The sequence below is a fragment of the Leptodactylus fuscus genome, chromosome 1 (assembly GCF_031893055.1).
Source record: "Leptodactylus fuscus isolate aLepFus1 chromosome 1, aLepFus1.hap2, whole genome shotgun sequence".
NCBI lineage: Eukaryota > Metazoa > Chordata > Amphibia > Anura > Leptodactylidae > Leptodactylus > Leptodactylus fuscus.
Genome location: NC_134265.1, coordinates 321,658,034 through 321,685,179, shown reverse-complemented (window position 1 = coordinate 321,685,179; position 27,146 = coordinate 321,658,034). Strand labels below are relative to the sequence as shown.

The following is a 27,146-nucleotide window of genomic DNA, read 5'->3' as shown; positions in this document are numbered from 1 at the left end:
AATAAAAAAAACAATTTATATTAAAAATAATTCTGGAGAAATAATAATAATAATAATAATTTAAAAATTTTCTAATGTTGAGGGTTAAGTACATTAATAATGCAAAATTTATTAAGAAAAATTATATAAAATTTAATTTATTTAAAAAAATAATTCTGCAGAATTATTATTATTATTATTATTATTATTATTATTATTATTATTATTATTATTATTATTATTTCTTCTGCAGAATTATTTTTGTAATATATTTTTATATAATTTCTCTTAATACATTTTTATTAATTTATTGAACCCTCAGCATTAGAAAAATATAAATTATTATTATTATTATTATTATTATTATTTTATATTTTTCTAATGCTGAGTGTTCAGTAAATTAATAATAAAAATGTATTAAGAGAAATTATATAAAAAATATATTAAAAAATAATTCTGCAGAAGAGATAATAATAATCATCATCATCAATAATAATAATAATAATAATAATAATAATAATAAAATTAATATTTTTCTAATGCTGAGGGTTCAGTACATTAATAATGCAAAATGTATTAAGAAAAATTATATAAAAATAATTTGTTAAAAAATAATTCTGCAGAAGAAATAATAATATCATAATGAAAATTATTATTATTCTTACTAGCATTAATACTTCACTATACATTTTTCTCACTTGATTTTTTAGACCAGTTCATTTAACATGAATGATGAATTTCCATTATGTCCTTTGAAAAGTTCTCTTCAGAATTCTGAGTAAAGTTCTTAGTATGAAAAATTGTAGCGGTGCAGAAAAGTGTAAAATTTAATATGATTTCCTACATTCCATAAAACATGTTTTGCAACATTTTTCAATTACTTCCACTATTAAATATGTATCAAGTATTGAAAGTCAGGCCATTTATGTTAATATATATTTGGTTGAATACATTTTACAGACTACAGCACTTCATTTTAAGATCATAAGTCATATTAAATACATTTATTTGGCATCATCAGTATATCAGTGTCTTTGAGAATGGCTGCACAATGAATTTACTCCCTGGCTTGTCATCTATGGCATTGCTTTTGGCTATATCTTGTACTGGAAAATTAAAAAACAAATAATGTCAGAGCCATAAGAAATATGAGAAGGAGCCTTGGATGTTTCAAGAATCTTCTAATCAGTATAATCCAAGTGTTACATTAAGTTATTGCAGTGGATAAAGAAATGCTACTTGCTGCTTAGTTTTATGATACAAATAAGTAAAGTTTCTATAGGCAAGGGAGTATATACCATGCCGAAAAAAGCTGTTATGGGGATCCTTGTGAATAGGGATCAATTCCAAGGTTATGGGTTCTACAATTTTAGCATAGATCAATTATGTACTTATTGTGAAAATGTAATGAGGCTTTTTGTTGCTGGTGGTTGGGATTGTGGTGGTATCAAGTAGAACCTGAAAAAGGCTTAATGTTTAGGTTTGCTATAGGGTTACCTATCATCTATGTACAGTACACCATATAAAATTGCCCTAAAAGAAAAAAATCACATTTCTTTTTACAATTCTATATTATGTAGATGGATCCCACTGGAAATAATAGTGTTGTCCAAAACGTATTGATTAGTGCAACGTGCTACAAGTAGGATTGCAGAGTACAAACAAGCAATAATACGTTTTGGACAACACTATTATCTCCAGTGGGATCCATCTACATAATATTGAATTCAAGGCTTGGGACCCTATCCCACGGGTTTACCCATAGGTACATGCCACACCTCTACACTTTTTACAATTCATTTGCATTGTCCATTTTCCCTATGCACCATAGTTCATAGTTCATAGACTATATATTAAATAGACCCCTTGGCCTCAATTCAGTGATATTTGCCTATGGTATTCTTTTTCGTCTGTATACTGCAAATGCCACATTGTGTGAGATTTCCTTCTGTTTGGAATAGTGTGTTATCCTATCCTGCCTAACAAAAAACACCGTATAAAAAAACTCAGATGAAAAAATGAGCAAACATTATTTAGATTATCAGTAGTGTTGAGCGAGTAGTATTTGATCAAATACCTCGCCGGCATAGGAATGCGTGTAATCCGCTGAACACCAAGGGGTTAAACGCTTTGAATATTCAATGCATTTAACCCCTTGGTGTTCAGCCGATTACTCGCATTCCTATATCGTCGAGGTATTTGATTAAATACTACTCGCTCAACACTAGTTTTCAGGTATTAAACAGAATGTATTACTGTAACCTCTTAAGTCTGAGGCCCCATGTTGCAGAAATAAAGCCTTTTTTTGTTGCAGATTTTGTTGCGGTTTTTTGAGCCAAAGCCAAGAATGGCTACAAAAGGAACAGGAAATACATGGAAAGTTCTTATACTTTTTCCTTCTGCTCTATACACTCCTAGTTTTGGCTAAAAAAAAAAAAACACAGCAAAATCAACAACAAAAAAAGCTGTGTTTCCGCAACATGGGGCCTTGGCCTAAAGGAGTTGCCAATTATTGTTATATCCATAGGATATTCCATACTTGCCTCATAGATGTGGGATCAATCTATCTCAAGAATGGGGCTCCATTCATGTCTCCAAGTGAATGAGATAGAGGTGTGTTTGCATGATTCTCTGTGACCCACCACTATCAGACATTAAGAACATTTCCTAGAGATATTCATGCCAAGCTCAGAATAGCCCTTTGGGCTGAGATCCAATTTGTGGAAATGCAGCTTTTTTTTGTTGCAGATTTTGTTGCGTTTTTTTGAGCCAAAACCAAAAGTGGATTGAGCAGAAGGTAGACGTGTAAGAACTTCCTATGTATTTCCCATTCCTTTTGTAGCCATTCTTGGTGTTGGATCAAAATAACGCAGCAAAATCTGAAAAAAAAAAAAAAAAAAAAAAAAGCTCAATGTGGGGACCTAGCCTTAATGGTATTAGGACTAAGATGGTTATGTATTTTCAATATTGCATTTTGAGAACCATAAGTATTTTATTTTTCCTTTGCTATATCTGAATAAGAACTTTATATTTATGGGGTGAGTATGTGTCACATGGCAATGTCTCCAGTATGTGTTGAAGGTGTTCTTAAGATTTTATAGATTTTAATGGTTTTTCATAAAAAGGAAGTGCTTGACCATATAATTTTATGATTATTAAAAAAAAAACTTTTAATGTTGGAACTTCATTGTTTAGTAAACTTTATTGTATTTTTCATTAGCCAGTATACAGTGCTAGTCTCATGCTTTCCCATCAATACGAATGGAATGGCAGCACATCTGCTTGGCCATCTTTCCAGTTACACTGTGAATGCTGTGGATAGGGATCATTTTCATTGCTAGGCAAACCCCTTTAAGTAAAAAGTTGCGACAAACTTGATGGTTTAAATTTTTTTTCAATGGCCTTTGATGTGAGTTACCGAGATGTAGCAAGTTATTAGATTCAAGTTAAACGTTGCTGTATCCATATATGTTACATCACATTGCTAAAGACTAGAGATGAGTGAGTACTGTTCGGATCAGCACGCTCCATAGAAATGAATGGATGCACCTAGTACTTCCGCTTTGACGGCGGCCGGCCGCTTAACCCCCCGCGTGCCGGCTATGTCCATTCATTTCTATGCGAGCGTGCTGTTCGGATCGGCTGATCCGAACAGTACTCGCTCATCTCTACTAAAGAAGTGATCACATGTCTGTGTGTCATGTCACTGGTGCAGAGACTGACTGGAACCACCAGCAATGGAGCACAGGGGGATTAAAGAGGTCAATGTTATATAATATGCCTCTTCTTTTTAATGATCCCCTTAAAAATGTGCTTAAAAATGGTAGAAAAAATAGTGCTAGGGAAAAAGAAATTGTATGCAACATCTATGAGTCAGTAATGTTTCATTGCATTGTAATCTATATGCAAAAAGAACATTTTGTCAACCATAGCAAGAATATTATATTTTACATTCTGTAATAACTGAAAAGTTTATACTTTTGTGTTCACGTTGTTCATTTAATTATGTCTGCAAGGAAACTGCTAAAATCAATACATATTTTATTTCCCAGTTTGCTTTAATCATATAAATTGGATAAAACAAGAGATATATTATTGAATACATGGCAAAACCGCCTAAATATACACATCAGCCATACCATTAAATCTATGTGTCTTACTATTGTGCACCAAAATATCTCTGACCTATGAAGTCCACAAGATCTCTGAAGGCATCTGGGACCAAGATGTTATCAGCAGATCCTTTAAGCTCTGATAGTACAAGGTTAGGCCTCCATGGTACATCCCACATGTTTAATTGGATTACGATCTGGGAATTTGACATTAAGTCAATATCTTGATGTATTTGATGTGCTGCTCAAAACATTCCTAAACATTTTCTTTCCATTATTCTGCCATTACAGAATATTGTTGCCATAAAGGCATTCACTGATCTGCAACAATATTTAGGTAATTGGAACGTGTCATAGTAACATCCACATGAATGCCAGGACTTAAGTTTAGCCCCGAGTATTATACTGTCTCCTCTGACTTGCCTTCTTCCCTTAGAGCATCCTGGTAGCATCTCTTCCACATGTAAGATAAAATACATGTAGCCAGCCATCCATAGTGAAATAGAAAATCCATCTTCTCCCATTGGTCCATGGTTCTATTTTGATATGCCCATGCGTCCATACTTTCAGTAGTAGACGGGAATCAACATGGACACTGTGACTGGTCTGCGACTACACATCCCCAACAAGCCACAATTCACTCTGTGACATATATCATAGCATTAAATTGTCCCACATCGTAGTCTCATGTAATAGAGCGTGTGATTCTGGATCAACATTTAATGTACTTTATTTAAAAATGTTTCTTTTTTCTGCCTGAAAAACCTTTCACTGGATTTCCTATATTATGTTCACTTGGACTTTTTTGCTTATTTACCATTTTTTTCTGGTAAAATTGCATGTAAAAAAAAAAGCCCTGCCTTAGAGAGAAATGCAAAATGTGCTGCAGCCATAATGTGACTGTTTGTGACAGAAAAACTGATAGGACGCCAAGTATTAGATAGAAAACAGACTGCTCAGCAAGAGACTTCAAATACTTCAACTTATGGTGAAGACTTGGGTACCCTTTATCTTTGTTGTGCTACACTATATCTTCCTTGGAATCAGATCAGAAGGGCTAGCCTTCGCGCCTCATTCACATTAATGAACCTTAGGCAACCATGACCATGTTCAGGGGCGTAACTTGAGGGGGTGCAGAGGGTGCAGTCGCATCGGGGCCCAGGAGTCTTAGGGGGCCCATAAGTACTGATATCAGTATTGAGATTGCAGCTTCCATCTGGTCCATAAGCCAAGGAGACCCACAGATTACCCTAACCACACTAAGGTGGATTAAACTCCTTAGCACCCATAACCATCACTATCAAGAATTTGCTGTAGGGCTGAAATAGGGGGCCCCGTACAAAATATTGCACAAGATTTAGTTATGCCACTGACCATGTTGCCTGTATTTTACCACTTTGGTAAGTATCAAACACTGTAGTCTGGGAAAACTGCACAATATCTACCATTTGGAGATACTATGACCCAGTTTTCTAGCCATCACAATTTGCCCCTTATCAAAGTCAATTCTTACATTTGTGGTCCAAACAAGGATAACCTGACAGCATGGTCATGTGCGTCTCCGGTTCATTCATGTGAATAGAGAGTGAAGGCTTTCCCATTTATGGCCTATTTTTCTTGCTTCCCAAACAACAATTTCAAGATCCTACTATATTTTTGCCGCCTAATATATTCCACCCCTTGACAGTTGCCATTGTAACAAGAAAATAAATGTTGTTTACGTCCCCTCCCAGTGGTTTTAATGTTATGGCTGATTCGTGTAGCTAGAGTACAGTAAAATTATTAAGGAAAACAGAAAAGCTTTTATCCTAACAAGTACATTAAGCATGCTTGTAATAAATGCAGTATTTGCAGGTAGGTGTCAGAGTACTTTCAGCTCATTTTCTTCCATCTAGTAAAATTTGAACATATTGCAATAAAGGTCACTTCTTTGCATTTGGATAAAAGTGCTGCCATTACTGATGCTTTATTTACACCTTAAAAGCCTGGCCGGATGAGAAATGTAGAACGACTGTATTTTGCTAAAAGCCTACAACTCAACCATGCAATGTTTCATAATCTACTGTTAAGTATAGACTGTACTATTTACATCATCGGCTGAAGTGGACAATCATCAGAGAGGTTTTCCCTTTTTCTTTTTGCTTTATGGACCAAAACTATAAGAAAAAAAAAGAAAAAAAAATGAAAAAAAAAAAAAAAGAAGCTTTTAAAGTAATGTTGCAAATGTCTTACGTTTAAACATTTGGATTTCTGGTAATATAGAAGACAAAATGGGAAAAAGGAGACCATTTTAAACATATTGTATTTTAATCTGCAAAGACCAAAAAATAATAATGGCAAGCAATTTATATACAGAAAACTGTACAAAAAGCAAATTAAATTATGTAAAAGATTTCATAAATAGAAGTGGACTAGCGTTTAATACATTTTGCTTGTTTAGCATAGCTGCGTGCATAGTGACTCATAATAAACGTTGATAAATTGTTCTTCGCTTCACTATCAACATCCAAGTTGCAGAACAATAGTCAATGATTAATATTACAAACAGATCGAACCACATTGAATGCAATTTTTTTTTATTTTATTTTTATTTTTTTCCTTTTTTTTTTTTTTTTTTCTTCCCTTAAGAGAAAGTTACAGCAACTGAAAGTTTACCCCCAGCTGCAGGTTAATATGAAATGAAGCGTCTTGCTTTGAGCTACTCGAAGCAACATGGGTCCTTTATGATGTTCTACTTCAATCATTTTCTATCCAATTGGCATTATTTATTAATCATAAAACCATGTTGAAATGGCATTTCTTATCACTTAAGGAGAACGTCCATCTTGTAACACCATGTCATCTTTAGGACCGATATTTGTGCTAATTTCAATATCTTTTATGTCATTTTCAGATCTGGATCCCTGGTGTAGATATTTTGGGTGGTTTAGGAAAGACAAATCATTATTAAACTCTGCGGTCTCTTCCGACCTCAGAATATGATAGGCAGAGGCCCAAAATGGTGCAGTCAAATAATTAAAAAAAAAAACAGTCATATTCACCTCAACCCACCTCTCCTGGGCTCCCTCACTTTAACCCACCTCTCCTGGGCTCCATCACCTTAACCCACCTCTCCTGGGCCCCTCACCTTAACCCACCTTTCCAGGGCTCCCTCACCTTAGCCCACCTCTCCTGGGCTCCCTTGTGGCATCATTTTTGCTGGCACCTTTCCATCCTCTTCAAGCCTCTTTTGGCTTCCAGGATGACATCAGTGGCCCCAGAAACAAAAAAGAGAAAAAGCAGCACCGAGCCGTATCTAGTGTAGTATTACGGGTGAAAGACAACACATTGGTAGTACATAAGACTCTCACCTGCAAGAGTTGTGAGAAATTCACAACTACTTATAGCGCCTAGGAACCAATCACAGGGGGTTCCCTTCGTGGGTGGAAAGTAGCAGCAGATTTTTTTCCCGTCACCGGTGGTCAGAACAATCAATAGAAGGACCAAAAGAAGGATCTGCGCGCCACTCGTCAAATAGATTTCAATAGTTTATTAGTTCAGACACACAACACATTTTGGGCACACGATTGCCCTTTCTCAAGTGCAACGAACTAGGGTTGCTGGGCTGCAGTTGCAGCTGTGGATATTGTGGGCAGCTTTCAGCTTTCTCTGTGTTCAGTGCAGAAACTAAAGCACTTAATGTCTATTGCTATGGGCTGCCCAGCAACCCTAGTTCATTGCACTTGAGAAAGGGAAATCGTGTGCCCGAAACGCGTTGTGTGTCTGAACTAATAAACTATTGAAATCTATTTGACAAGTGGAGTGCAGATCCTTCTTTTGGTCCTTCTATTGACCAGTGGCTCCTGAGGAATGATAAAGCTCAATCACGAACCTCTACAGTCCACCAATGCTGCTAACCTCACCCAGGAGCCTGGAAAAGGAACAAAGATGGCCACAAATAACACATGGCTAAAGGGAGCCCAGGATTGAGGAGAATAGATAAGTACGTCTGTTTATTATTTTAACTACTTCAACTAGTCCTCTGCTTATTATACTGTAGAGTTGAAGAGCCCCAGAGTATAAACATGATTTATGGTTGGTGGACCCTAAAATTTTCAGTTTCGGCCAAGTCCAACTTTTTGGAAAATTTATAACAAACTCAGCTTACTACAAACTAGTTTGATTATCGTTAATAAATCTATGTAGTAACACCCTAATCTCCCTCTAGTGGTGGCTGCAACACTCTATAAAGCTCTCTTTTTTACTATGCTGGGAATTCAGTGCTCTGTTTTTAATAAAAAATGGAGTGACAAGAAGCAATAAAATATATTCAGAAATCAATCAGGACAGAAATCATATCCAGTTCACAAAAAGGTTTTCAATAGTGGAACTCAATTCAAGAAAATGAACATTTGGTTTTGACTTTTTTATAGCGATACCAATTCTTTTGGGTAGGTTTCACATTTTCGGTAGGAAGTAAACACAAAAACAACAAAAAATTTGTAAAAAATAATGGCTCCTTTTTTGTTTCAAACTCAGGCAGCAGGCCAGCCTGTCCTATAGCATAGTGAACACAAGAAGTTACATAAAGTTCAGAAGAAGCAGTAGACTGTATGATTGAGGTTACAGATCTGATATATTTATATATCTACATACACACACGTATAAATTACTTAAGCGTTTATGCGTAAATCTAGAAATGTACCATAATGTCATGTAGTGTAAAAATGCATGCACAGTCTGTCCTAAATTCTAGTACAAGGTATAGAGTTGACTAATATACAAACATAATGTAATAGCAATAAAATAAAACTAGTGGTAAATAATAAAATAAACAAACGCTTATAAATTCCCGTAACGTAACAACTTCCGACTGGTGAACTAGCTCACGGGTTTACACCTTAGTGATCCAAGTGTTCTCAATCGTCCTATAGAAAGTCCCTAAATAGACAATGTGACATTTTTTTGAAGACTGGTCCATCATTTGGGTTTAGAAGGCAAGTTTCTGTTTTTGTTGCTTGTTTATAAATTGATACTAAATCCAAATACAAAGATTCCATGAAGTTTGAATGAGCCCAATACCCTCTCGTCTCCAAACCTGACCACCCTCTTATAATGATAACAGGTATAAAAGGCACGGTTGCATAATTTGCATTCACTCTTTTTATTGTATTTTATTTTATTTTTTTATCATTATGTTTATTTTTTTTATTTTTTTTTATTTTCTACAAAACCTTTAAATATACAGAGTAGCAACAGACAGAACCTATTCAAAGAAAAGCTAAAATTACGCAAAATACTGTTCTTTGTATCATGCCAAGTGAATAGAGTAATCAACATGTTACAGTAGGATGGTTACTTTATCTGTTGTTCTACTAGAAAATTACCTTGTATATACAAAGAATGTGTAATCGTTTAATCAGTTTTAGCTCTACCAAAATGATTTTGCATAAAATGATGGTGATCTCATCGAGTCTTATATGGAGTAAAAATTGTTGAATGATCGAACGCTCTACTTGTTGATGTTTTGCATTAGTGTCTTAAAAATTGAGATTTATGACTATCTATTACAATTTTATTGTTTATTTAACAAATTAAAATATATCAGTGAAAAAAAAAATTGCATACAGCATGTTTAACTAACTGACTATGCAGACAGGAGACACATGCATCAAAACTCTATAGATATTATACAGAAGCAATTCTGAAGAGTTTTCTTTGAACAATTACTTACAAATATACATTGCAACACATCTTAATCAGTCTCCGATTTCCTAAAGTACCTATCGTACAAGAAATGGTGTAACCTTCACCGGTTTCTTTGTGGTTTTAGAACTACCATGCCTAAAAGAAGGAGTAAAAAGAGCACAAATATGGCAAAAGGGCCCCCAAAGAGAAAATAAATAAAAAATATTGGGTTGTATATTTTCCCCATGACGTGTAGCATACAGAAATGTCAAATAATAATAATAATGATGTAACTAAATTTGCTTTTGCATATTAGTATATATCAAAGTATATCTATAAATCATCCGGAATATTTAAGGTTTCTTTTTGTACAGTACTTTTTCTAAATCTAATCAATATATTTCTTTTACTATCTTATTGTGACAGAACAGGAAAATCTATTGGATTTGCAGTCTCTTAGCTATCATATGTCTTGTGTATTCATATCAGAGGCATACTAGGGAGGTGGATATAAGCAAATTTGATGGCTATGCTTCCTTATTTATTCCTCAGCTTCATATTCTCTCATTATATTTCTTATATTTCTCTTTCTACTGTTTGATAAAATATTAGATCACAATTTTATTTTCTGCTACACAGTACGCGGAGCCATCTGCTTTAGGCTCTGTACACTGTGCTCTGGGTATTGGACTACCACTGATCTGATATTGGTGACCTCTCCTAAAGATAAACTATCAATATGGCTATGCTTCCTTATTTTTTCTTAGCCTTTCTATTCCTTCATTCTATTTCTTATATATGATAAAATATTAAATCACAATTATATTTGCAATAGCATGATATGGCCACTACACAGTGCAAGGAGCCATCTGCTTCCAACTCTGTACACTGTACTCCAAACAGCTGATTGGTAGGGTGCCAGAAATTGTAACACCACCTATTTGATGTTAATTACCTAACCTAAGAATAGGTCATCAATATTTAGTCTTGACTTTTGCAATTAAAGCCAATCTATCAATCAGCTAATTGCAGTGGGCTCTACTTTGGAAACCCTCCGCTATCAGCTGGGATTTCTACGGAAATTTTCAGCCAGCCAGATATTTCCCCTGCAGTGAATTTTTTTTTTAGTATTATATAAAGGCCATTCAGATGGTCATGTAATACTAGTATAGCCTGGGTATACTACTTTAGATCACAGAGGGGGCCCTCAGTGAGGACCGTGTCGTGATCATATCCATATAGCAGCACATTTAAGAGATAGAAAACTACTTTGGGTTTGGGTCAAGCAATATACATGGTCATCCAATCAAACCAAAAATATTTTTCATTATAGTACCCAAATAATGACATTTTTGATGAATGAAAAGAACTTGTTAGAAAACAATTAAAAAGGACCCTTTGAATTTATCTATCCAATATGGCTGCTCTTCCTATTTTCAAGGACATCAAAAATATTTTAATTTTTTATTTTAAATAATAGTACATGGATTTGTTTAAAACAAATAAAGTGAAACCTCTCCAAAAGACCATCTATTTTTTTTTTCAGGCCACATTTTGGTTCTGCAATATGCTATGCATATTGACCATATTTTTTGAGAACACCACTAGAGGACCACCATCCAGTCCAAAAGGATGGTCATCTCGAAGAGGTTTTCGCTTTATATTAAAAAAATATAGAATCCAAACATCAACCCTATTTTTCCTATTCTAAACCATACACAAATTGAACACGTCAAATTGTATCAATGTGTTTTTCTAATTCAAATTTTTTACGCTATTTGCCTACTACCGAAATCCAGTAATCGACTAACGGACTATTGCGAATTCTCTAAATTTGTATCAACTAATTCCTACTAACAATCTTAGAAAATTATATTATCTCTGATCTTTTTGCAAATAATTCTCCTTTCAAAATCATTTTTTGGAATAAATGTAACTTTTTAATTATTACTTTAATTAAACAGATATTAGACGTCATGCACTATTTGTCATATATTTTCCACAACTTACAATAAGATAGATTGATACCTAATTGAAAAAAAAAATGTGTGAAATTTTTGCTCGGTTTGGAACATTTTGTTTAGGAGATTCAATTTACACCAATTCCTTCCATTATTTAGTGTGCAGAATTATAGCATTTCATGTCAAACATCAGTTAATGAGCAGAAAAAATATACAGTAAAGATATGGCTGTCAATGGCCTAGACAAAAACGAAGGCGTAAAATCGATATGTCTATTAAATTTAATTTGAGGTACTGTCCAGATTTGCCGTCACCGTGGTGGACAATGGTTTTTACAATCAGATATAGATTGAAGTGCTATGTTACATGCTTCTGCATATGAATAACAACTGCGGTTTCTGGTCTATTAGGCCATATAGAGTTCTTACAACCATGAGTGAAAAGAATAGCCATGAAAGGGAAAGCACATGCAAGTAATAACAGTGCTCTCTACATATCACAATATACGCAAGCAAACATGATAATTGCCTGATATGGAGGCAAAAGTGGCAGGCAAAGCTTTTGTCTCTTTGGTGGCCCCCTTTTATTTCTGAGATACATTGTTATGACTGTAAAGTTTTGCCTTATATTCTTTCTTGTTTAATATGAAAGGACCCTGTCACTTCAAAGAGCTTACAGATAAACTTCTCTTCTAGTTAAAGTGTTGACAGGAGATGGCTTGTACTCCCCTGTTTGTGTAAGGGGAATATCCTCGGTATTGGCTTCTTCGCTTTTACTGAATGTAGCTGCATTGAAGGTCTCATACGATGCCAACTTTTTGTTAAGTAGATTCCTGTTGCGATCGCCCATGAGCGAGACTTCACCATTAGCCAGCTTTTCTTGACTGTCTCGTTCGTCAACGGGCATAAATGTGGAGAGCTTTGGCTGGTTCTTCGGTTTTCTTTCAGGTGATGTACGGACTGGCATCCAACAAGAATCAGAATGACCATATTCATCGCATTCCCTTGTGCATTTTCCAGTTAAAGCTACATCCGGCAAAGGTCTTGAATCTGTAAAGGAAAAACAAAAATTCATTTTAGTCCACGGGGAAAAGTTTTTGTAAGAGATGGATAAATGTGCAGTGCTTGTTACTTTACAGTGAAAATTACAGTTGTGCAGAAACCTACAGTCTATACCCTACATCCAACTATATCTATCTATCTATCTATCTATCTATCTATCTATCTATCTATCTATCTATCTATCTATCTATCTATCTATCTATCTATCTATCCATCCATCCATCCATCCATCCTTCCATCCATCCATCCATCCATCCATCTACAGTATCCAAATATTTATCTATATCTAAAGTACAGTATTGTCAGTCCAACATAAACTTAAAATTTAATTCAAGATTTAATGTTTTTCATATTATAAAGCCACAAATTTTAACTTGAAAAAATAATCAAAAGAGAGATACCGAGCGAACTATAATGTAGATCCATTGGATGGCAACGCAAGATAAAACAAGGAAGACAATAAATCCGACCAGTTGGCCTCTCACTTTCAGGTGTTGTGAATAAGTAACAACAACAATCAGATGTGTATATTAACCAAAGGCAAGGGTGGCAGCAGTGGTCAGTGTAAAACACCGGCGAACCGGGCTTGTTGCAAATTGGAGAAGGACCACGAAGGTTCAAAGTGGAACACCACACTCATAGGTCCAAAATCAAGAAGACAGCATGAGGATGTCACTCAATCTTTTTATTGAAGGAATGGCAGGACAACGTGTTTCAGGCTCTAAAACAGCCATTTTTCAAGTGCAAATAACTTGGTGAGCTGGGCCAGAAGGGCCGTTTTAGAGACCGAAATGCGTTGTGGTATCGTTCTTTCACTAAAAATTTTGAGTGACATCCTCATGCTGTCTTCTTGAGTTTGGACCAGTGAGCGCGGTGCTCCACTTTGAGCCTTCGTGGCCCTTCTCCAGTCTACAAATTTTAACTTGTCATTTTATTTCTGGTGATATGTATCCCGTGTTAACTTAAAGCTTACCACATCTTGCTGACAGTCAGTCAGGAACGCCCTTCCTCACAGCAGCGCCTATAGCACTGTACTGTGAGAGGGGGAGGAACGCTCCCCACAGTACTCGTCCATACCCCAGTACTCATCTTTGGTGCTGCTGTGAGGAAGGGCGTTGCTGACTGATTGTCAGGAACGCCCTTCTGACGGTGAAGGGCTATGGTAGCGGCACCGATAGCTCTTCACCTGGGGCACAGATCGTGAAAGCCGACAGTGCTCTAAATTCAGCGCACTCTTGGCTTTCTACCGGTATATAAAACCGCATGTGCCCCTAGTGATGAAAGGTTCTCTTTAAGAAAGATAGCGGATTGGTCAAATTTCCTATTCTACGTCTTTATATGTATTTATGGTAACTTCTTTAAAGTTCCTTTAAGATGCAATTTTTTACACAATGTGATAACCATGCAGTAGCAGTATATTATATTTATAAAATTTATTTACTGTTTCTACTATTCTAAGTTATTTTATAACTTGCAGTAAAAGTTTTTGTTTGCATAACCCTGCAGCAATATACTCCGGCTAATCATCAAAGAGCATACGGCTGTCCTTAACAATACCTTTGAATTCAGCGGCAGCCCTGACTCCTGCAGTTTCCTTCCTCAGTGATGGATAACAGAAGTATTGACATTTGTCAGCACATCAATTCTTAAACCACTGCCGCTTGGGAGTTCAACACAGCATGCCGAGAATACAACAAGTAAACTCAAGTGTTCATCACCATACGTCTAGTGATACTCTCTTACTCCCCAAAGGTATGAAAAGTGGATTATAATGTATTCTCCTATAAAAAGATTTTTTTACAAAAAAAAAAAAGATATGTTGTTTTCGGTGGACTTGGTATAGTCTAAAGTATTAAAAAAGGACTCAAGTGAAAGTATTTTCAACCATTTCCTTGAAAAAGTCAAAGAGGTCTTCTGGACTAAAAATATTGATGATTGATCCTAAGTATAAATAATCAATATCAGATCAAGTGGGGCATCATCTGTTCTCAGCTGCTTATACGCAGAGAATGGAGCAGAGAGCAGACAGCGCCATTCTCTGTGTAGTGGCAAGACCAGGTAACTGCAGATCAACTCCCTTGCACTGTCACTACACAGAGTATAGAGCTGTCTGCTTCCCGAACCATTCTCTGTAAACCACTGTATAGAAACAGTTCATCAATGAGGGCTCCAGGCATCAGTCTCCTACTTGATCTGATATTGATTATCTATGCTTAGGAAAGGTCATTCATATTTTTATCCCTTAAATAAAACATTTAGGGAAAAATATATACCTAAATTGAAATGCTCAAAAAAACAAAACAAAACCCTACTTTGAGATGACCACTGATTTAGGTTAGATAGTTCTGTAACAAGTATTTCATTTTCTTAAATTTTGTTGATCTTCTTGGTTAAGTTGACTGCCCATTAAAAAGACTAATATTTCCTACAATATTGGGTACAGTAGATGTCTACTAGAGATGAGCGAACACTGTTCGGATCAGCCGATCCGAACAGCAAGCTCCCATAGAAATGAATGGAAGCACCTGTGACGCTGGCCAGCCGCCGGCGTCACAGGTGCTTCCATTCATTTCTATGGGAGCGTGCTGTTCGGATCGGCTGATCCGAACAGTGTTCGCTCATCTCTAATGTTTACTAAAATGATGTTACTAAACTCACTGGTAGTATTTCATTGATGTAGGGAACTAATAAAAAACATAGTAGAAAAGAAATTCCAGCATCCATAAAATTGGTATCTTTTTGTCATATCCATATAAAACACAGGAATGGTTGGAGCTCCATTGTTTACACATTTCAGGTCTTTATAGCTGGTATGCTAGCTTCACTCTTGTGTTCGGCTCTCTGTCATTCAGGTCTGCATGGGGACACGAAAGACTGAGAGCCTATCCACAAAAAAGTGTGGACATCCACAGACCCTGTAGACTATAATGGCATCTGCCGGGTGTCCTTTTCAGTGTAAAACTGGCAGAAAGAAAAGTCCTCTCTGCAGGACTTTTCTCTCTGTTGATTTTAAATGGAATCTACTATGGAGTTTCCTACAGAGACTCCAATACACATGTGAACCTAGACTTGGACATACCCTGTTTCCCCGAAAATAAGACATGTTCTTATAATTATCTAACAAAATATATGACCTTTCTTATTTTGGGGGGATGTTTTATGCAGCGGCTGGAGCAGGGAACAATTGGCAAACAAAGCGGGGAACAATTAGCGGAGTGCTGGCATGACTGCCGGTTGTATGTGATCCAGAAGGTGAAGGGGGGGGGTGTCTTATTTTCAGGGAAACAGGGTAGTATTAAAATACTAATTCCATATGGTTACACTTCACAAAAAGTGAAGCACACATCCATAAATAAGAAAAAATATCAATATTTATTAACCAATAAGGATTACAAAAATATTCACAAATACTAATTAAAGCATAAAATAAAAACTATACAGACATATTTGGAACTAAAATATAAGATGTCCACTAAATAACACCAGTAACGTAACTATAGCCCCAGTAAGGTCCATCCAAATATAGACCATAAATAGGGTCCAGCCTATAAAGATAGGCAATATATATATATATATATATATATATATATATATATATATATTATATAATTTTATATGAAAAAACACAGCAAAACTGCCATAAATATAACATCAAAATACCAACAAATACCAATGAAATAAGTATAAATATTGTTAAAAGAAAAAATGGATAGTGAATATAGACTGGACGAACACTGGGCTGTTATTGTGGGTCATCTGATGTTTGCCTGTATCCCAAAGTTAACTTCTAAACACAATACTGTATATATACCGACCTGAGAAATGTGATAATCTCTAGTCGGAGGTTTATCTGTTTTTTCCTCCATTCAGCTGCCAGTGAGCATCTAGCTGCTGATAAGAGGTGAGTTATGAGTTTATTCTTGAGGGGATAATAAGGTTATATTGGCAATCCAAGGAGAATTGTCCAAGGGTTTAAAGGAAATTTTATATCTCTTTCTGCCTCAGTTTGAGTAATAATTATTTTTTCTAGAAAAGTTTAATCAATTGGTAGAGTTGATATTGTGACTTATTGTGTTTTTTTTTATTATTGTATTATATTTTTGATACTTTTTTTCTATTAATGGATAAATACAAAGACACACACACACATACACACACACACACTTTTTTACAACGTCTGACCTAAAAATAAAATCAATCTTCCCAGTGTAAGGTTGGATCAAAACAGCAAACAGTAACTATTCTTGACAGAGTGAGGCTAGACTTTGAGCCTACGGGCCATTTTGTGAATATCCCTTTCTTGCTCACCGTCAACAAAATACTTTAAAAGAAATTTCACATCTAATCATCTGTAGTGGAAAAACAGATTTGCTATGTTACAGGGAAAAAATACCATTTATAAAACTAAAATAAATATTTCCCTTAGGTTCCGAAGGCTTGCGAGAAAAAGTAAATCCCATAGGTCTAATAGTTTGTTAGCTTATATAGAAACATTTTTGAGAAAGCTATTCAGTTTATGCTACATATAAGAGTGTGTCTTGAATATGTTTCGGGTTGGCCTCGGGTATTAGGGTTTGCAGAATTTGATGATTTTGCTTGATTATATATATATATATATATATATATATATATATATATATATATATATATATACACACACAAATATATATATATATATATATATATATATATATATATATATATTTATATATATATATTTAATGTACATATATTACAAATGTAAAGTGTATTTCCTATAGCCCTGGACAGTAGGTCTGCGCCTACATGTGGTCCTGTAATAAGAGAAAATATGCATGTGAATACACTAAACACTGTAATTGCATGTAAATTATGGGCATTTATATGTAATTTAAGCACTCTTACGGCTTTGTATATAAGAGGAATAAACTCAGTGAGAGACAAGAAAAATGATGCAGTGGGTACAACAAGTACGTAGCAAAGTTCTGATTCACTTTCCATGCACAAACAAGTATACATGGCATTTTAGGTGACTAATCATCATACATGAGAATAATACTAATTCTGATTGTTATATGATTTGTATTCTGTATTTCATTTGTTCTCTGTATTCTCCAAATGTAGTTGTCACTTGTCCAAGAGCTCAGTTCTAGAGTGTGTGGACACTAGCTGCATTGATGTCTCCTATACACAGTACCGATCCTGCACTCTTTTACTCACATACAGAAGCAGCAGCATAGAGGACACTATACAGCAGTAGTGAGCAATGACACTGTAAATACAACTCTAGGATGAAACTGTAAAACTAGACATGGCAAGTGTTTGTGTCCATGCTACTTTATCTTCCTCCTCCTCTTTTCTCCTTGTACCAGCTGTAACTGGATCTCTAAGACCAGAAATCTGTCTCATCTCTCCCACTCTCAAGACATTTTTTCAAGTGAAATAAAGGGTTAGATTACTAATATCAAATAGGTGGGATCCAACACCCAGTACCCCTATTAATTAGTTGTTAATGGGTGATCTTTCAATCCTTTGTCTTATTTGTGATGTGGTGACTGCTTCACTTAAAATCTCTACAGAATTGGCAACTTTCATGCTATTATTAGGCTTAGTGAAGCTGTTATTAAGCTTAGTGGCCAGAGTCAAAATTGCATCAAGAATATAGTACCTTTAAAATATAAATAGGGATATGAACAAATATAAATTAAATCATCAAATTGAATAAAAATATATTTCACATAAAAATTTGGTTTAAGGCTGATTTTGGTGACACTTTCCATTGAAACCAAAGAGCGGTACGCTTTCTTGCTCTGTGTGTCTCTGTGTCTATCCCTTTATATAATGTTCGGAGTAGTTGCTGTTTACTTTGGGATTAGATGTCAGGACTGCTGGTATGCAGGAGCTGAAGCTTCAGAGCTACTGGCACGGTGTATCATCATGTCCAGTAACAGTATAATGCTCTCAAGAAGTCAAAAGAAGTGTAACTAATACACTATGTGATTGAACTGGCATAGATGCCAACTTTTCAAAATAATATGCGGGGACGTGCGGCTGGTAAGCTGGTGCATCTAAGCTTATCATGGGTGATACTGTATCTGAGAAGCGCACAGCACATGTCTAAAATGGCTGCTGAATAGCATTATTCATCTTTATTCTATTCCATTTTTTTTTTTCGGTTTTAAATAGTTTACTTCATTGACAGTGACACAATATAATAGTAAGAATATACTTTGTCCAGAGAGAAACAAACCACATATACAAACTGCAGTTGCACATGGACCTGGCAGGCGAGGGGGTCCTTTGGCCACACCGGGACATGCAGAAAACAAGGCATATAGCCAAAGAAATCCAATCTTAGGGGTTATTGCCATAATATTTTTATGCCATTGACACATGATCTACCTCTGTAATCCATATATATATCTCAAGAACAGAGGTCCACTGACCCCATCCCTCAGTCACATGAAATGGGAGATGGTGAACCAACATATTCAGCAAAGAAGAATGTTAAGTAAGGAGGTATTATAATTACAAAAATATCAATTTAGATTACCATCCTTAGGCCTGGTTCACATCTGAGCACGGTTTTCCGTTTGGGGAACCCCTAATCCGCATAAAGCGGACCCCATAGATTATAATGGAATTAGAGTGGAATGGACTGAGTGGACGGAGTGGCAAGCGCAGATAGGAACCAAGCCTTACGTAAATCTTAATCTGTGCAGTATAAAGCGGTATTCCCATTTTGAACATTTATGACATTTCCATAGATTATGCCTTAAATGTCTGATAAATGTAAGTTCCACCTCTGACACCCACAGCTCTATGGAGGGATCCCCATCCCACCTACCACTCTTTACGGTTTTTAGGGTAGATCTGTGATTTGTGACTACAGTACCAGCACTTGTAGAAAGTTTATAGTAGTTTGAAACACCCCGCGTCTATCATTGGTTCTGGATCTTCCTTTTTCCCTTCCCCCGCACCCTTGCCTCCTATGATTAGTTCTTGAACATAAATACTGGCTCACAAGGAAGTCAGTGCTTGAAGAATAAAGAGGAATCTAAGTCAAATTAATATTTGGTGTGATATAAAGAGATAGATGGATTGGAGCAATCCAACATCCACAGAAGATCTGTGTTTGGTTTTCCAAGAAGGTTGGAGCAACATCTTTGCCAAGTTCCTTCAAAAATTAATTGCAAGTGTACCTAGAAGAATTGAGGCTGTTTTGAAGGGAAAGGGTGGCCACACCAAAAATTGATACTGTATAATTTAGATTATTTTTTGTTTATTTACTTACATTTTTTAATGACAGAAATCACCTATGAACACTTCTATTTCTGAAAGCAGTTTTAGAATAGATTTAAATAGAATTTATTAGATTAGATTTTTTTAGATATTTTTTTTTATCAGAAACATATACAAGAGTTTTGAATGTAAACTGAGCAAGTGAGTTCACTGCAAGGTAAATAACAATCAAATTATCTTCTTGTATTTGTATTCTGATATTAATGACATTTTGCAAATGTAGTTTCCTGTATTAAAAGAAAGATAATGATCTCATTTATTCCAAGTCTCTGAAGTTCTGAACTTGTACATACCGTGCAGGAGCTCTAAGCAGAACTAACCTGCATGAACTACATTCATCTCTGGGAACAATAATTAGAACGTTTCAAATATGTTTGCAATTTATAATAATATAATAATGTCAGTCATATTCTAATACTCTATGGTTATATCAGTATGTTTTCTCTAACCCCTAACATTTCAAATATTAGCTTATAGAAATATACTATATAAAGAACTGGAATTTAAAGACTTTTTTCTTTTTTTCTGAAAGAATGAAAAATGCAGCAGAAAAGTACTTCCAACTTTTTTGTCTAGTGTTTTTAGTATACGGTTATGGTCAATGGGGTCCCTTGGGTTCCTTTTGTGTCTGTTTTTTTCCCCAAACTCACTGAAGTCATTACTCCGGCCCTAACCCATCTCTTCAACTTATCCCTAGCCAATGGATCCTTCCCCTCTACCTTCAAACATGCCACAGTCATACACATACTTAGGAAATGATCCCTCGACCCATCCTCTACAGCCAACCACCATCCCATCTCACTGTTCCCGTATGCCTCAAAAATGCTTGAGCAACATGTCCATTGAGAACTCTTCTCCTATCTCTCGTCCAACCTGCTCTTTGACAGACTACAGTCTTCATACAGGCTTCAGACCCCGTCACTCCACTGAAACTGCCCTAACAAAAGTCACTAATGACCTTCTAACCGCCAATGCCAAGTGCCATTACTCTGTCCTCCTCCTCCTCTTTGACCTCTCCTCTGCCTTTGACACAGTCAACCACTCCCTATTGTTAGAAATTCTCTCATCTCTTGGTATCTCAGTCCTGGCCCTTTCCTGGATCTCCTCTTAATCTCACCAACCGCACATTCAGCGTCTCCCACTCGCACACCACCTCCTCACCACGCCCTCTCTCTGTAGGTGTCCCCCAAGGCTCCGTCCTAGGACCCCTCCTGTTCTCCATCAAAATCTCCATAAAATCTCATGGTTTCAATACCATTGCTATGCCGATGACACCCAAATATACATCTCTGGACCAGACATTACCTCCCTGTTGGCCATAGTTCCAGATTGTTTAACGGCTGTAGCCTCCTTCCTCTCCTCCCACTTTCTTAAACCCAACGTGGAGAAAACGGAGTTCATCATCTTTGCCGCACCACGTATGGTCTCTCCACCTAACCCATCTATCAAACTTAACGGAACCACACTTACCCCTGTCCTATTGGTGGTCACACCAAATAATGATGGGATTTTGAATCCTCTTTTGTTCATTTATTTATTGGTGTTAATTAACAAAAATAAACAAGTAACACTTCTATTTCTGTAAGCATTCTTACTTTGCAACATGTCTCCTCACCTGCCTAAACATTCTCACAGTGCTATCTGATTATATATATATATATATATATATATATATATATATATATATATATATATATGGTGCAGATTTTTTTTTTTTTTGATACTCGATTTCTAATGCCACGGGCATGAGTTCTGTCTAGATTTTCAGCCGTTTCTAAATATGGAATAGCGTAAATAGGTAGAAAGTAATATTGTACATCTGGCAAATATTCTATTAAAGCAGAGACAGTAACTATTACAGTATAAAGGTAATTAGATGCTTTATGTATGTTATTAATATAGGAACTGTTTTGTCTGAACATTCTGGAAGGCTTTGCTGAAATAATCGTAGCAGAATGGCAGCACATCTTGACATAGTAGGACACTATTAAAATTCTTAAACATGTTTGAAAGAATCAGCAACTTCTTTCCTCCACCTTAGGCTAAATAGAGTTAAACAGCAATTGAACATATCTCAAGAAGCATCTTCTACCCCAAGGCTTTGACTGCTGTCATTTTGAATGTGGCATTATCATGTATCATTGGGATACTGGATGCCATCTCTAAAGCAGTCTGGCTGAATAAAATCAAGCATAAATCTTCTGTTTGGGACATGTATACTGCAATACAGTAACAATTCTTATTAATTGCTTGTGGACAGAAAACAGTTCACACACGTGAGTAAATCAAAATATACTATAAAATCTGAGTCTAGCTACGAAGACTTACTGACATATTATACAGCAAGGCCTGTATTCACACAGCTACATTCACTATGATCTAGTTTCAAATTGGTCCCAAGAAATTCTCGATGCGCCCTTTTGGCTTGTTCATCATTGGGGTTGTAATAATTTTTTTTCTAAGTAGTAGTATTGCATGTGACTATTGTATCATATGGATACTGTCATGCTCATATGTTAGTCCTGTTATGTGTATCCAGGCTAGGTACCCATAGTATAGTAAAACTGTCAAACCTACAAATACATATGGTTAATTCTGAATGGTCATTCTGAAAAATAGTGTAAAATGGATTGTTATTGGGGTCTACTAAATGTGTTCCTATAGTAGGTGCTCATCATGTAGGATGAAGAGCACCTCAAACTCCAATGAGTAAAGGGGGCACTTAAGTTGTTATGATTGGGTTAAGGGGGATCATGCCAAAGATGCATCTACAATTCCTTTATCTTTAAATGAACGAGAGAAGCAAATCCCTTAAAATCCAATACACATAAGAAAAAAAAATAGGATATGGCTAACTATATCTTTATAAGGGTCACCTGACTCTCCCTTGACAGGTGATATCAGACGAAGAACCACGGGACATTTTGAATTTTATGACACCCTTGTGTTTTTTCATCTCAAAGTTAAGCCAGTGCTAGATGTTTCTGGCAATGACTTACCCTTCTCTTCACATTGAGAACACATGCTTATTTGAAAAAAACATTTGGTCTACAGCCATTGAAGATGTATGAGCTTCTGTAAAGATGACCTTACACCATCTTGACCAAATTGAGCTCTATTGTTCCTTTAATATGTTCCCCTCTACTAATTGCATTACTGTTCATTTTTTTTTCTTTATCCCCCACTATTCCTGAGTAATCATTGCAGTTAGTTTTGGTGCTTGGTGTGCTATTTAAACTCTATAATGTAAAGTGGGTGGTGTCTTGCAGGAACAGGCAAGGATTCAGGATACAGGGCTCAATCAAAGGTATATAGTATAAAAGCTCTTAGTCATGTCCCCTTCTCTTCTTCTGCCTGAAACAAGCCACTTGACATTAGATAGTCTAGTTAGCATATCATGCACCAAAACTAACTGCATTGATTAATGTAGAAAAACGTAACCAAACTATGGACTCATGCACAGAGAATGGGAATGGCCATTGTAGAGAAATAATGTCCATACATTTACTGCACTACACTTACAGCTTGCTACATCTATATGCGGTCATCTAAACTGGCAACAATCTCTAAAGTAATAAGCCTAATGCATAAACAAATGCATCATACATTGATATATGACTCAGATCTGTAAACTAGAACTTAAACCCATGACAGGTGGAACACATGTATATAGAACCTCTCCCGGACACTATACATGAAACACCTCTGCAAGTCATTCTACCATATACCTCAATGTGATATGTGCCGAAGCCGCCCCCTCCTCAACTGTTAGCCGCCCCCTCCTCAACTTGTTAGCACTCCATATGACCTCCTTCAAGCATGGTAATGCATTGACCTTGTGATATAATTATATACGTGACCAAATACTTGTGTGACATCTGTTACGTTTTGACATGTTACGCTTTTTTGAGCTCTAATTCTCATGTTGATATATTTATATATGCGCGGTAGCCTACTTAGCGTTCTTTTCCAGGTACCGGGATTTTTATGTTGTAATAGCTGCTTCTTGTCTTTCTGCAATTTCCCTAATGTATATTGAAAAATGTAATGTATATAAAGAAAAAAGAAGGAAACACGTAAAACTATAATAATTTGGTATAATGTATTAGAGATATTTACTGTATGAGATATTTGGAGTTAATAAATTGCAAAACATATTTTTCTGATACGCTTTATAAAGATAGGTTTTTCTTGTAAAGACGTGTCTGATATCTAGCCTGTGATTCACTCTGTTTTCCTATCACCTTGCATATACTGTAGACAAGAGCAGGGCTTACTGGAAACACTTAGGTCTCATTGGGTAAACCCCAGTAATGAAATTACCTGTGTCTTGTCCACGTAAATGAGCTTCTTATTATTGTGCCCTAGACAGTGCTTAAATGAAGCTTTTTCTATATCTTTAGGCTGTGTCTGGTCTTCACCTGATTAATCTACTGATGAGATCATCAGATTCCTTTCCAAAAGCCTGAGCTACGGTAGCTGAGAAAGAGCTGACTCAAAGCCACAATTTCCCATACACAGTATTTCCCTATAATACATCTCATATATCAGGTCCACAAGGGCCATTCCTGGAGCATTTGGTAACATGCAAGCATGCTGTAATTTCTTACGAGACAGAGTATTCTCTCCTTTCAAATACAGGTCAAAAATAGACAGATGACAAAATTAAAGGGGTTCTCAGCTACAAAAAAATATCTTCCAATATGATTGAACTAGGAGAGCTACAACTCTACTCTCAGTACTGGTCTTGGGTCCACTTAAATCTTGGTTCAATAAAGGATAGTATTACCTTCATCAGTGCTTGACTGAATGGTTACATGGAAGGGTAAGTTTACACTGGGTATTTTGATCACGATTTTGAGGCCATATCTGCCTCAAATTCCTGACCAAAAAGACTGTTCCCATTGAAATCAATCACAGCCGGTCGGTTCTTTTTTCCAGGAGCTGTTTGATCCGGTTCCTGGAAAAAAGAAGCGACATGCTCATTCTTTCAGATGAATTTGCCTCGCCACATCCACCTGAAGACACTCCCTCCCAACTAGGTCCATTCATTTGGTCCTAATCCGGAGCAGAGTGCGCAACTGGATGCCAGTGCACTGCACCAGCATCCTGTCGCAGCTACCCATATTTTGATCCGGAACCTGAGGTGTCCTCTGCCTCAGGTTCTGGACCAAAAAAACCCATGTGAACTTACCCTTACACCTAGGTCAGCCCCTTCTCTGTAAATGTATCAGCCAACCCCTTCATACACAACACTGATAAGGTGGTGACACGGAAAACACTCTCCTACGTCATAAAAAGGAAAGAGACGGACCTGGAAGTGGAAGATCTGGTCACCTTTGGTAGAAAGTCAAAGATTTCCCTATTTAATAAGCATTTAATGATATTTTTTTTCTAATGCTTAAAAACGCCTATCCTTAGGATAGGTCACCAATTAAAGATTGGTAAGGGTCTGACACCAGGACCCCCAGCCAATCAGCTGTTGGAAGAGAATGCAGTGTTTGGGCTAGCGCTGTGGCCTTTTACTATACTTTTATATAGTGGCTGTGCTTGATATTGAATGGGACTGAGCTTTAATCAGACCATGTGACCAATGATTGTTGGCCACCATTGATGCTTCAAATTACTTATCCATCATCTATTTAAAAGAAATCCCTTTAATATGAATGATAATCTTATACCATACTGCTCAAACTATAAATATCAGTCGTATAGGAGTGTTATGTAGACACCACATAAAACTACTATTAGATAACTATATGTATGGAACTATAATTTATTACTGTATATGGTTATTATTTACCTATGGAGATAGAATGTAGTGGGCACATCTTTACACAGAAGATTTGTTACTTCCATATTTCTGCACCTTTTTACAAAAATGGGGGAAGTACCATAGCGGTCAAGGCTTGCCGAGGCAGGGATATCGCACCCTGACAAATATAGTGATATAGAACATCTATGCCAGTCCGTGTCTGGCATAGATTTCCATTCTGGCACTCAGTAATGCACCTGAATTATTAAAGGTTAGAGTCCCATGAATCTTCAGGCATTATTGGCGCCAATCATGGACTTTATAAAGACTGGTGAACAATACGCCAGGCTTAATAAATCTCCCCTATGTATTCACACCTACATCAGAGGTTCTTTAAAAAATCCTGGCATGGGGTTTGGGGAGGGGGGGGGGGGGGTTGTAGTACTAACATGCTCAGCTGGGCTATTACAGTAAGGAATAGCTGAGCTGTGCGTGTTAGTAGTACTAAGGAATAGCAAGCTGAGTGTGTAAGAGATGTAGGAGAGCTGGCAGATATACAGCAGACTAACACGCTCAGCTTGGCTATTCCTTAGTACTACTAACACGCTCAGCTGGTCTATTACACTAAGGAATAGCCGAGCTGAGCGTGTTAGTAGTACTAAGGAATAGTCAAGCTGAGCTAGTCGTGTTAGTACAGGAGGAGTAGCTGGAGGGATGGTTGGGTGTAGTGTAGAGCTCTTTCATCTCTGGTGTCTGGAGTAGCCGGGCTAACCGCACGGGCGCTGCTATATCTCACTATAGGAATGCATTGACCAGCGTTGATTGGCCAGTGTATGGGCATTCGGCCAATCAACGCTGGTCAATACTTTCCTATGGGAAAAAGTGAGCTCGCGCATATCGCAAGCTGACAGGATCCCGACAAGATAGAGCTCGAAAGAGCTGGGTGAGTGACATTCCCCCCTAAATAAAGGTTATCCCGAGCTAACCCTGCCTGTAGATCTGTCCCTGTCTCACATTCATATAGTTCACAGTCCCAAATTAGTCGAATGGTAAATTCACCATTCGTCTAAATTGGAGGTTATCTGGTTCCGGCCGCCAATTCCTTTTTCCGATTTTTTTTCACTGCCTACGTTGTCGTATTTCCTGTCCCACCTCCCCTGCACAGTTATTGGTGCAAAAAATGCACCAGGGAAGGTGGGAGGGGAATCGAGGTTTTAGTGAGTTTGCCACCTGGTGTTCGATTGGAATCGATCACCTCGAAAGGCCTGATATTCGATTGAATATCAATTCGATCGAACGCCGTTCGCTCATCTCTAATAAAGAGCAAAA

General features: G+C 36.6%; 1 protein-coding gene across 7 annotated transcripts in view; it reads right to left on the bottom strand.

The window, feature by feature from the left end:
- Positions 1-11,819: 11,819 nt before the first annotated feature.
- The window catches only part of PCDH7 (protocadherin 7), a 739,914-nt gene continuing 724,587 nt past the window's right edge, over positions 11,820-27,146 (bottom strand). For 6 of the 7 annotated variants that reach the window (XM_075260135.1, XM_075260111.1, XM_075260127.1 and 3 more), the window contains one exon: positions 11,820-12,769. In XM_075260135.1, the coding sequence (XP_075116236.1) occupies positions 12,393-12,769 (377 nt within the window). In that variant the 3' untranslated portion in view covers positions 11,820-12,392. The remainder of the gene's footprint in view (positions 12,770-27,146) is intronic. The other variant, XM_075260178.1, reaches the window with a different exon arrangement.